Source organism: Pangasianodon hypophthalmus, chromosome 3 (genome assembly GCF_027358585.1).
Source record: "Pangasianodon hypophthalmus isolate fPanHyp1 chromosome 3, fPanHyp1.pri, whole genome shotgun sequence".
NCBI lineage: Eukaryota > Metazoa > Chordata > Actinopteri > Siluriformes > Pangasiidae > Pangasianodon > Pangasianodon hypophthalmus.
This window is the reverse complement of record NC_069712.1, coordinates 14916540-14929937: the sequence shown is the minus strand read 5'-3', so window position 1 is coordinate 14929937 and position 13398 is coordinate 14916540. Positions and strand designations below refer to the sequence as shown.

Here is a 13398-nt window from a genome sequence, read left to right as displayed (position 1 = left end):
AAGAGGCCCAGGCATGTACGTAAACAGTAAAGCTTCCAATTATTTGCAGTTCATGGTGTCATTATTTTTGGGGAATACTGGTCATTATGAGTTTTGTATTGCCAACAAAACATGGAGCTGTTCATGAGACTGCTTCATGAGAAGCACTACCTATAGGTAACAACTAATGGTACATGAGCTAAAATGCAATCTGTACTTTCAAGAAAACAATGGATATGAAAACTATAGCATTATCCAGCAGGTTTGTCAAAACTATGTTGCATTAACTAGGCTGGTAGTATAAATTAATTTGCTAGCTATTATGTAATTTATGAGTTTAGCAATCAGATCAGCAGGATTGAAAACTGCACACTCATGTACACTGTCATTGCAGGAACTGGTTAGTGTATGTTTGTCACATACGCCACAGTGGCTGGTAAGCTACTACTATTTCACTTCTAGCCCTGGTGGGTTGGTTAACTTGCTGTTCTGCATTAAAAATATGTCTATATTGGTATTTCACTACATTTGTTTATTTATAATTGTGCCTGTTCTTGGTTAGGTAACATGTATGTTAGTTTGTGTTTTCTTTGCTCTGTGAACTGTATGGCATGGTGTATATATGCTTAGCAAGCACTATGCTAGATTGTAGAGTGTGTTTTAGTTCTGAGCGTCAGGTTGAAGCCTCTGCTGGTTTTTGATGGTTGAGGTGTGTAAATGCACTGCCAGGCCATATGGACAGCAATGTCTTGGGAGGCTGGTACCCACTTACTGTAGCTCTGCTGCTGCCACCACTGCTCACACACTCCATCTGTCTTTTTCCCACCCCTCTTCCTCGCTCACTCTACCACACTCCTCCATTCTGCTCTTTTGGAAATGGAAATTCGTGTGTTAAAAGAACACCACTATACATCTATATACAGTATATTCCTAATGAATGCATCACGCTGCTTCTGCTAGCAGGTGTAAAGGCAGGCAGGCGTATTAGGCTGAATGTTTTCATTGGGTTTGTTAACTGAAGCCTTGGCTGACTAAAGCTTGTGTGTCACTGACACTGTTTAAAGGGAAGAGTAATGAGTTGTGCTATTGACAGAGCCAAGTGGCCACTCAAGTGGATGGCTCTGTAAAAGCTGGACTCTGATCATTCTCGCTCTTGCTTCCTCACACACTTATCTTCTTCTCATGCTCACTACCTCTTGTTCTTTCTCTTCCACTCATTCTCTTGCTTTCAATAATGACAGCAGTTCTTTAAGTGCAAACCCTGTACATTTAATAATGCTACATCTTTATTTCCCACTCACATTTAAAACTTAGCTCAATTCATCAATGGAGCACTACCTAATCAGGTTGCAGGTTGTTTTGTTTATATCCATGTATGGTCAGTGAACTCTATTCTAACTCTAAGCTAATGTGGAGTAGGTTTTCAAAGTTCAGATCTTCGGTGTTAGGAATCACAGACTTAGGTAATGAGAGAGATATTATATGTTGTAGCAAGCTTGTGACTGTGCGTTTCCTACTGTAACACAGCAGGCTTAGGGGGAGGGAGAGCATTCATGTGGAGAGCAGTTTATTTACATAAACTGGGCAGACGGAGTTGCAAACACAATCCAATATAGACGTTTCATGCATGAACAAGTCAGTACTTTTGAACGAGGCACTAAGGCGAATGAATTGGTGTCGGTAACTGCCTTGCTATGAAAGGAGTCAGTCCATTCATTCATTTGTTGCTTATGGGCTTTCTAGCATTTCCCAAGTTGTATTTTCAGCTGCATTTATGTTGAACCTGATCCATGCTCCTGGAGACAGAGTTTTCATGCTTCTCATGTTCAAAGGGTCATTTTTTGAGTCAGTGACTCTTTCGGTCATGGCTGAGATTCACACCTACAGTATCTTGTTCAACAGATCTGTTCAATGAACCCCCTTCAGGTTCATTTGGTCGACACTGGAGATTTCCAGCCTTTCAGTGTATGCAGTAGTTACCCATGTAGAGCTAGGAGTGAAAAACAATTCTTCTAACCACAGACAAGTACATTATCAAATATAATTAGTTTGTCTGCTATGGCAAACTGTGTAACTGAATGGTGGGTTGGTGCAATCGGTCTGCTTGGAGAATTTCAGATGTCATACTGCTTGTTGCAACCAGATGTGTGCTGTCTCTCATGTTTGTCTGCTTCTTCTCATCTATTCATTGGCAGTAAGGACGTCAGATGGCTCTCCAGACCATGGAAATTGTGGAAACTGATACTCAGGAACACACTGAAATGGGGTGAGACTCATGGACTAAATGAGGGAGGTTTGTGCATATTCAGGCTGGCGCAGATAGCAGATCCAGTCTTGCTGGTTGTTCCCACATTATGATCACTTGTGGTAACCTGATGAAAGCCTGACCTTTATTTTTAGTTGTTGGTAGAAGCTGTTCTAAACGATGGGAACTAAATAGCACCTCCCTATCTGAAACAGTGTTCTCCACGATACAGTAATACCAAATGACCTCCCTCTAGCTAACTTCTGTTTTTTTTTCCATGGCTGTAGAAAGTTTTGGAAGAGGCACAAGATAATAAGCCTTCAAAAAGTGATCAGTGATGACCTGGGTGTGTGTTTGGGCTGTTTTTTGGCAGATCAGTGATTAAATTGATTGCGATATGTGGCCGCGGGTGGTGAGGTATGGGCAGTGGTTCTGCTAGACCTGTGGGCAGATGATTAGATGCTCTTGACTGTGCACATACTTGACAAGGCATCATTATTAAGTGAGAATCTGTTCTTTACCTATTTACAGTAGTTGTTCCCACATGATTTGAGGGACAAATTGTAAGGAGAGCATTTTTGAGTCGTGGGCTCATTTTCTGAGCCTTATCAATATCATCCATAATCTCTCAGTGAATGGGTGCTATGATGCAGGCTGGTGGGAGAATGGTTTGTTCAGGCAGAGATTCAATGTGACCATCATGGATTTGGAATAGCATCTGATGCTTAGTCATTCCACATAAGAGCTTTCGGCTTATCCTTGAGAACTGAGGTGAAAGGAGTTGCCAGTGAGCTGAAGCCTCAAGTAAACAAGTAAAAAATTCTCCAAACCCCAAAATCTTTGCATTTAGGCATGAATATAGGATCTAAGCCTGTTGTCCCTTTTCTCTAGCTAACTTTATGTAGGTAGCTAAAAGACAGTGTGGAGCAGTAGCGACCAGTCCATAGGGGCACCATTTATATCAGCCGCTAAAACAAGTCTTCATTCACAACTCCATACATTTTAAATTCTGTTTAAATAATAATTACCTCTTTCTCTTCACCTAGTGGTCAAAAATGGGAACTGCAACTTTGGGGCAGAAAACATGCTGCCCCATGCTCAGGGGAGGAGGAGCAGATGGATATGTAAGATATATTGCAATGATTGGGAGACAGAAAGGGGGATTATTGAGTAAATAATTTTTGTATATCAGAAATGTGTGTGCAATTGTGTGTGCACACAAAGACTGGTGGGGGGGGGGGGGGGGGGGGGGGGATAGTATAGTTAATTTATATCTGGCAACCCTGGTTAATGATATTAGCTCTACTCTGTTTGTCTCACACACAGGACACACATCTGCTGTAGCAAACACAGGTGAACATATGTATGTCTAAAAATGCTCAAAATGAGCTGCTAGACTGTAAGCTGGATGACTATTATGTAGAATATCAACTGCCTAGTACAGGATTGCTCTAAAAATTCACACTAAAGTAGCATACAGCATAAAGTCAAGTGTGATACCTTCTCGAATTACTTTTATTTGAGGCTATGTTGTTATTAATGTCGTCCTGTCCCATGAGCTGCTGCTGGTGTGGAGGAGAAAACTCATACTGAACCAGTACCTCATTGCTTCCAGCGTGTGTCTTTTTATTATCAAATCTGTTTTATCCAAGTAATTTGCTATCTGATCCAAGTTGTGTTCTCCGCGTGTGTGTTTTAACTATCTAGCCAACATTACCCAACTACCTGGTGATCATCACATCTGTCTGAAGCCAGACCTCTTTTTAAAGTTGGGTCTTGATGACATGACAGTGCATGTTGTATATGAAAATGTCCATTAAAACAAACCCATCAGCTCTGACTGAATTAATAATACAGGCTTATCACTGTGACTTGGAGCTACACAGGTGCACTAATTGTTAGAGTCTTTTCTTTTCCTCTGACTCAATAATAGCCCTCTGCTGCCTTCAAGGTGAATTGCAGTGTAAATGTTGATAAGCCCACCCTGCTAACTTGTAAGTTCCCTGGAGGCACATTTGAGCAGTATTCTTTTAACTGTGGCATTTATTTAGCATTTCTATATTGCCTAATATTTTCAGTGATGATGTATGTTGTGGACACCTGACATGTAGAAGCCAGCCAGATGCATTGCATCCATCATATCACAAATTTGTAATTATATGCTTAGTACAGATCTAGAAACACTACAAACATTACAAACTGAACTTATAATAAGAGTAACAAGCCAGCGTGAAACTCTTGTCAAACTCAGATTGATTAAATAAAAAATTGCCAAGGAAAATTTGAGTTACATAATTGCAAAAATTTCCACAACACAAACAAAACAGGAAACTTGTGCAGAACCCAACATGAATCCTCAAGGTATTTATGTAGTGTTGTGAACAACAGTGGAAGAATCCTGGGAAAATATTATTGTAGTAGGTACACCTGTGTGGTGCCTGGCACAATAAACGTCTTTCCATGGAACACATCAGAAGTCATGGGAAAAATATTGCGGGAATTGCATGCATGCCATTATTCAGGCCAATCTTCTAAGTAGCATATTTGAGCACAGTCAGCAAATATTATAGAGATAATGGACAAACTTTATCTCCTTTTCCTTCTTTGGTGACTTTGTAACCTCTTGAGGATTGGTTTAACAAAGAAGTTCTTTTAGCCTCTATAAGAGCAAACTGTCATGAGCAAATTTTAGATAGAGAGACCCACAGAGCCTAAGAAAGTTTTCGAGAAACTCTCTGTTGGCTTGTTGTGGAACTGTATCGGAGATATTTATCGGACCGTGCTAGTACAGCTTTAAGAGAGACCCTCCTTAGTTGAAGAGAGGAAGGAGCATTACTCCCCTGGCGCTGCATGGCTGCTCCAGCTTGGCATAATGAGGGCACTGCTGCACACTCACTCCTCCCTACCTGTCCTGTGGGAGTCTCCCTTCGTCATGTGACATGCCCAACATCCCATATTTTCTGCCCTCCATACTGATCATGTGACCTCGCTAGCATTTCTATATTGCCTAATATTGTCAGTGATGACGTATGTTGTGGACTCAGTGCTCTACATTCTGTTATACTCAGAAGGCAGTGCATGCCATACTGCATACCTTGGCTTTCCTATTTCGCAGAGCTCTATATTTATGATTTGCATTAATTATTGTATTGCGTATATTGCCCTGTTTCCATGCTGGCAACCAATAGCACTCCAGAGAAGCTGGAAATGTTTAATGCACCATACTGTGTATAACTAGACTGTACATAACTATACACCAAAAATCTGCTATATACATTTTAATACAAGAACGATATTAAACAAGTTGAGAAAACATAGTTATATTAGTAAAAATATCTGCTCAGAGGAAATGACTCCAGTTGTGTTTTATCTGGATTTTAAATTTCAACAGCAAGCTTTCACAAAATCACTAACTAAGGGTTGCCAGGTCTTTGGATTTTTACCAGAATATGGTTTTACATTTGTTTAGGGAATTTACATGGGTTAAATAATTCTTTATTTGACATTTTTCAATTATTTACTTTTCCTTCACTCTATTTTCATAAGCAAAGGCAAAACCAGGGCATAGAATTTCCATTTTCCTTTTGAAAATAATTTTTAGACATTTAAATTTTGGCATTTTCTACTGGCGCATGAATGCAGAAGAAATAAAAATAAAATAAACATTTTTAACATTTAAAATTCGAAAATTATTTTTCACAGTTCTGTATAGACAGTGGTATTTAACCCGCACATCTTTATTTATTTTATTTTGGTTAGTGGTGTCTCAGTGGTGAAGGCCATGAGTTCATATCCCATCAACACCATGCTGCTACAGTTGGGTCCCTGACCAAGGCCATTAGACTTCAGCTGCTCCGTTGTATCCTGTTGTTAATTGTAAGGTGCATTGCATAAAAGCGGCAGCCAAATAAGCAAATGTAAACATACCTTTTTACAGTTAGCCATTTACTCAGTCAGTGAGTCGGTCAGTTACTGCATTAAATCGTCCTTTAAACTGTCGGCTTTGTGACAAGTACCTAACATACAGGTATAAGTTCCCCACAGAACAGATGGCTGTTTGTAGCCTTTCACATTTATGGACTTTGTGATAATCACTTAAGGCCGTTGCCTACTTTAATAGACTGTAATAATTGTCTGCGAACAGTTATTGTTGTATGTACCTACTTTTATAAATTATGATCAACAGTGGGTTATGTGTTACTTAACTTTTTTTTACTTTTTTTTTTGTCCTTTAGTTTCTTGGCTTCTGAAGGTTGAATAGCACTGGCATAAAGATCATGATTTGTGACTCTTAAGAAAGACGGTGGCAGAGGAACAGAAAGAAAACGTAAAGGCAGAACAATGACTCAGAAGATATTAAATAGAACAAGCATCATGTGACTTCCATTAAACAGAGATCATTTCTAGAATTATAGATTAGAATTATACTTTATAAATAACAGAAATAGAGCAGAGTATTGGCATTGGTTGATGTGTGGGATTAGTGGGGGGGTTGGGGCAGTGAATGTTACCCTCAGTGGGGGAGTTCCGGTGGAGGAGAGACACAGTCAAGCCAGTTCATTTATGTGCTGCTGGTGCCATATGGAACCACACGATACATCCACTCACTCTCATGCCTGATTGCCTGGTCTGAGGGAGCAGAAATAATACACTGGCACGGTGAACATCGGTTGAAGGCAGTCCCAGGGACTCTTGCAGGGCCTGGATCCTCTAGACTCCTGTTAGAATCCAGATAGTATTAAGCATGAACTAAGTGAAAGGTGGGCAGGGGGCTTCTTTAACTCACTAATGATTGTAAGTTGGTGTTTTGGATGTATAGGCTTTTATTAGCTTTAGTTATTTATGTTTTTTAAAAGTAATGTTTTTTATTCGGGTCAGGATGCTTTAATTTTGAGCATACCTTATGAAAACTATCTTACTGTTGTAGACTGTTGGATAAAACATGTAGTTTTATCATTAGTTACTGTTCCTCAGTTTTGCTGGTTGTGGGGGAAGAGCAGGTTGCCTGAGGTCTTCCTACTCAGACAGGAATGTGTCTGATGCTCCTTTCTTCCTCGGCTTCACTCTAATGCATTTTCTTTTAAGCTCGTTATTATGCTTTCTTATTCCAAAGGAAGCATGAAATGTCAAATTCAACAACAACAGCAACAACTCTCATTCTATTATTATTATTGTAAAATGTCCACCTTTAGAGATCAGTTAAGTGTTTGGCTACCTCTCCTGGAGAAAAGCTTAATTTCTATGTTGACAGAGAGTGATATTTTTCCCTGATGCTTTCTTGACACATTTTACATTATTATTTGATGAATTTCCACATACTTTGAAACATCTCTTTCCAAATAACAGTGTGAGTTATGAAATCTGACCCCACTGAGAGGGACCGTTTCCTTTTTTCCCCGACTTCATCTAGATTTCACAATCTGTGGCTAGTTTTAGGGAGAAAATCTCGATTTTTTTATTGAGTTTAACATGCTTTCCATGTGTAAACTAGCCTATGAATTTAAAGAGCTTATTATTAGGTGAACCTCCAGATATTTGAAAAACCTGTTACTGCTAGGATGGTGCATGTAACCTCATTACATAATATATATATTATATATTTAGCTCCATTTAAAAAAAATAAATTACTGGAATACATTTTATAAATTACTGAATAATTATAAAAAACATATGTGTTTATTCCCACTTGATAGGAAGCACTAAGCCTGAAGGAGTTTAAAAAGCAAACATAGGCAAGATTAGCTCTGGTATCAACAGTATTAGTCACTGTGGTAAAATAATGTTTGACCTTGTTAATCACTTCTTAATAGAATAAACATAATATTTAAAAAAAATAATGATAATTTAAAATGATGAAATTCAATGAAATTAAAATGTATGTTTATATATACACACACACACACATATATATATATATATATATATATATATATATATATATATATATATATATATACACACACACACACACACACACACACACTCACCATCCACTTTAATAGGAACACCTGTACACCTGCTCATTTATGCAGTGACCCAATCAGCCAATCATGTAGCAGCAGCACAATGCAAAAAAATCATGCAGATACAGGTGTGAGCTTCAGTTCACATCAAACATCAGAATGGGGGAAAAAGTGTGATCTGTGTGACCTTAACAGTGGCATGGTTGTTGGTGCCACAAAGGCTGGTTTGAGTATTTCAGAAACTGCTGATCTCCTGGGAATTTCATGCGTAACAGTCTCTAGAGTTTACATAGAACGGTACAAAAAAAACAAAAAACATTGAGTGAGAAACATTTTTGTGGGTGGAAACGCGTCGATGATGAGAGAGATCAGAGGAGAATGACCAGACTGATTTGAGCTGACAAGAAGTCTATAGTAACACAGAACACTTCAAACTTAGGGGTGGATGGGCTACAACAGCAGAAGACCACATAATAGTTTCCACTCCTGAAGCTCTTGACCTGTATCTGCATGATTTTTTTTGCAGCCACATGATTGGCTGATTAGATAACTGTAAGTGTACAGGTTTTCCTAATAAAGTGGTCAGTGAATGTGTGTAAAGTAGCCCTTCTCTACTTTTAAATTAGTTTACAGCAGTATTGGCTGTAGATTAATTAATATACATGTACAGTGGTTGCTTAAGTCTATAACATTGACCCTTTCATGGAGGCATCCTTGTTTTTTTCTCCACTTATTACAAATTGCAAATTACCGCTTATCATGAATGCAGCATTAGTTTCGGCCTTCAGCGGTCCCCTCAAAAGCCTGGGCTGTCCTGTAGCTACGTCTCTATAAACTAGTCATTATTGCATCAAAAGGTAACCGTTGTCTGTTATCTGGAACTTTGTAAGCAAATAATTTTATGTAACTGGACCTTTAGTAATTTTAGTTGCATACCCCTGTGAGTTTCAGTTATGAAAGTGGCAAGTATTGCCTGGGAACACTTAGATGGATTCGCTCAGGAACAGAAAAGACACTGCATGCGAATTACACTGATGTTGTAAATGGAACATGGAAATTCAGTGTAAATTCTTATACCACAAGCTTAAGAGAAATCTGTGTAAATTAAGTTTGGAAGAGATTTTAGTTATATTTGATTGCATTCAGTCTAAAGTGTTCTATTTTGCGGTAAAAAGAGGGCGAGAACATGGTAAATCGCTTCTTTAGCAATAAAATTATCAAAGAAATCCTTCATGTTCATATTCTCAATATTGCTAGGAGACCTGAACACTGCAGAAGGAAGAGCACTTGAGCACTTCAGCTATAACTAGATTGGTCTGGCCCAGTGGATTTGTTAGACAGTGTGGGATGAGCCTAGGCTTGCTGTAGTTCAGACCTGTTGCTTTTCTGTGAGCAGATGAAGTATTCACCCCAGAGGAGCACTTACTTATATAGGTCAACCTCCTGCAAGCAGGGAAAGACTTTATCATTAGTTGGCTGCTACAGCATGAAGAGGAAATCGTTGAGTAGAAAGTGGCTTTATGAAATGGGTTGCTGTGCCCTATGTGTCTGGATATATTGAGAAAGACTAGTGAAATAAAGTAGTGGCTTCAGCATAACCTACAAAATATTGGAAGTCCATTAATATCTTATGTCCCAGCATCAAATGTAAATCATGTTGAATTTATGTTAAGCCTCACAGACTGCATCGTATGATCTAGCCGATGTTCTTGTATTCTCAACGGATGTAAAACAGAAAGGGTGAATTTACACCTGTGTTGGGAACAGTGGGAGTCTGCTGCATGTTCCTGCATGTAGGTCAAATCTAAGCCCGCTTCTCTGAGAGCACCGTGTATGCCATGTAGGTTATACCTTATGCTCCAGCCTCTATATGCATTTGCATCAGTGCTGGCTGACACCTGCTTAAAGGAGCAGTTGGGTCAAAAAAATGCACACAATTTTCCATCTGTCTCATATCTAGTGGATCATCCAAGACATGACTGGAATCTGACCTTTTAGTGCTGTATGTATGAGGATAAGTACACTAAGTACAAGTAGTTGCCCTTGTAGGCAGATGCTATTTAAACCCCGCCCACCATTAATCAGACATGTTTGGGAATAGCCATTGTCAGAAAGCAGCTTTCAGGAAATTTAAGCATGATGTTTTAGAATTTTAATGACCGTTTAATGAACAGGATAACTGAGAAGTAAGAGTGGAATTACAGTATAGTTTCTATATTTTTACATATTAATATTTTAAAAATGATAAGCATTTGACGGCATCACACCCATATATGCATGTCGAACATCCCATTCCAGGTGTAGTCCAACTTTGCTCTTATAATAACCTCTACTCTTCTGGGAAGGCTTTCCTCAAGATTTTTCACACATACACTGTTTCATTGGATCTCCATATCTATTAATTTTGAGGTTTTCAAAAATATTTTTAAAAATCTATAAATATTAAAACTAACTTGAAACTGTATTATCAGAATGCCCTCTAATGTAAAATTGCTTGGGCTTTAGTCGCCTCAGAAATCACCTGCTGTTAAGTCAGGGAGAGAAAAACCCGTCTTATGTCGCTCATCTCCAGGCCGACTCTCCTTCACGTTCCTCCTCTTTGCCACGCTAATTAGGCCTTCTGCATACCTTAATTACGCCAAGTTCTATGCTAATGCAGTATTCCTGTGCGATTTGCTTGCCAAGTCTTGTAGACACTGGGCCTGATTTGCATTTCACAAAAGGGTTATTTTTATTCTTGGTTAAGGGGGGGCAGACAGAGATAGAGACATAAAGAGAATAAAGAGTGTGAGAGAGACAGAATATAGAGGGAGTTAAGTGTAATGGGGAAATGGATATTGTGTGTACACTTTTGTATAACCTTCGGTTTCAGTTAGGAAACCATGCGTTGTCTGTGCAGTCTTAATTGTGGTGCGCCTGGCTTTGTTTCCTGAAAATCATTTCCTGTAGAGAGTACAGAGAGCTTCCCCATGTCCTTTTTAGTAGAAGACATGATGCTTATCTCTTTGTTTTCCAGACTGTGTTGTTCTGTTAACATTTATGGTAGCATTTGTGCATTTTTTAGTAACTCAATCATTAATGTTATTTGTTAACTACACATAAAAATATCAGCATGGTTTCTAGTCTTTCAACACCTGAGCAGCACCTGACAGTGAGCAAGTGACATCACTGTTAGTTGCCCTTTTTATGACTTTTGACCTGCAGGCAGTGCTGGCTGGGGGCATGGACCAGAGAGGAAAAGCAGTGTGAGGTGTAAAGGAGGAGTGGAGGTCTAAAGGAGGAGTGGAGTGGTGGGGTTTGATGTGAATGATTTCTCTTCCTCTCTCTGGGGCAGTACTGCATGGCTTGGCAAACGTTTCTGTCTTACCTTTAGTAAACGCTCTGTATGGATTATTTAAGATAATGAGGAATCTGTGATGAAGACAGACCCAGTGTAAGTAAAGTTCGACTCTGATGAGCTGTATTGCTGATAAAATTTGTGGATTGGTTGCCAGTATTGTCAATATTGCTCTAATTTTAGTGATTTTGTAGATTCCTTTAATTTAATTTGACACTGTAATATTATTTTCAATTATTTAAATGACAGAAAGGTGAATATTGCTGCAATCCTGGTGAGTAGTGTGTTCCTTCAGTGTCATCAGAAATGTAAGGTTTTGGAGTGTGTGTGTGTGTGTGTGTGTCTGTGTGTGTGTGTCTGTGTGCGTGTGGGTGAGAGGCAGAGAGGCATAGTGGAGAAAAGAGGAAGGAAAAGAGCTGTGAGGAACACGGTTCAGTGGCGTCACCATGTTCTATTGATTTTTCACTGGAGATTGTTGTATCGGGCCTGTCCTCTAAAATCTCACATTTCCTTCAACCTCAGCACCAATCTGTCAGCTCATCAGCTCCATCAGCACTAATGTATGAGCATTAGCAGCTTCTTTTTTCCAGCATGACAACTGGATCACATCCCTTTGACTGGAACATATTTAACTCTGAGCTTCTCTTGATCAAGATAGTAAAAGATTTCCTTCCCAGGAATAAACTTAACTCAAAGGTTGGCTTAACTACTTGTGTAATGAATGAATGAATGCTGAAGTGTAGATCCAGTAAATCAGTACTTATTATAAGGCAAGGATTCTAAAATTTCAGTAGGACTAAAGTTGAACTGAGTGTTTATATAAATGTGCATCCCTAAGTTTTCTGGAAAACTGGATATTTTCTCTAATTGCTGAATTTTCACTCTGTCTATTCTTGTCTTTGTGTCCTCCTTTTCTCTTTCTTTTTTCATCTCCTTCATTTTCATCTTGTCTCTTCTCATCTCCTGTACTTCTTTCTCCTTCCCACTTCCCTGCACACCTGTCCTCTTGTTTCGTTTTGTCTCCTCCCTCTCTTTGCCTACTTTTCTGTTTCTCCTCTCCTCTCCTCTCCTCAGTATGCACCAGCAGTTTGCCAGCTATAAGGAGCAGGTGCGACGGATAGCGCAGGAGCCTCAGCAGAGGCAGCAGGGCCAGCACAAGGATGATGCACCGACCTGTGGCATTTGCCACAAGACCAAGTTTGCCGATGGCTGTGGGAACCTCTGTTCCTACTGCCAGACCAAGTTCTGTGCTCGCTGTGGAGGAAGGGTCTCTCTGCGCTCCAACAGTGTGAGTATCCTCAGTTTCTACTGGTCCTTCTGCTGGATGGAGCTGAAATGCTTTGTTTGCACTTTCCTAGCTGTTGATTGAATCTCTGTATCTGTTTATCCAACATGTTCAATCTCCAAACTGCATGTCATATTTCTGTCTGTGTTTTGAAGCTGTGCTCTTGTTGCTCGCTTGTTTCTGCTTACACCTGTGTAGGGTTTATCCACTACCTGTGTCTTACCCACTGATGTGAGGACATTTAAGCACAGGAGAGGGAAGAAGTGTGAGCCAGGCGGAAAGGTTAATTAGGCATTAGTCTGAGGAGATGAGGGCCTTGGTCACCAGGGGGTCACTGCATGCCCTTGATGGGTGGCCCTGGCTGACGCGTCATCTCTACGGGGGTTTCAGTGCCACTGGCAGGGAAACCCCAGAAACAGTGGCTCCCTCCCAGAGCATGATATTTACCTTCTTACCTTTTTATTCCCTAAAGATTCTGTCCCTAAATCCAAAGCCTTAATTAGTGTGCTTCCATAATGAGCCCAGTGTTGTAAGTCAACAAAACAGACAGCTTTGAACTATGGGATTAGCTCACCAATGGGTGATATTT

At 39.6% G+C, this 13398-nt stretch overlaps 1 protein-coding gene across 10 annotated transcripts in view; it reads left to right on the top strand.

The window, feature by feature from the left end:
* The window catches only part of LOC113537600 (regulating synaptic membrane exocytosis protein 1), a 75223-nt gene that overhangs the window by 15567 nt on the left and 46258 nt on the right, over positions 1 to 13398 (top strand). For 9 of the 10 annotated variants that reach the window (XM_053232476.1, XM_053232475.1, XM_053232477.1 and 6 more), the window contains exon 3: positions 12599 to 12812. In XM_053232476.1, the coding sequence (XP_053088451.1) occupies positions 12599 to 12812 (214 nt within the window). Of the gene's footprint in view, positions 1 to 11525; positions 11621 to 12598; positions 12813 to 13398 lie in introns of those variants that run through there. The other variant, XM_053232482.1, reaches the window with a different exon arrangement.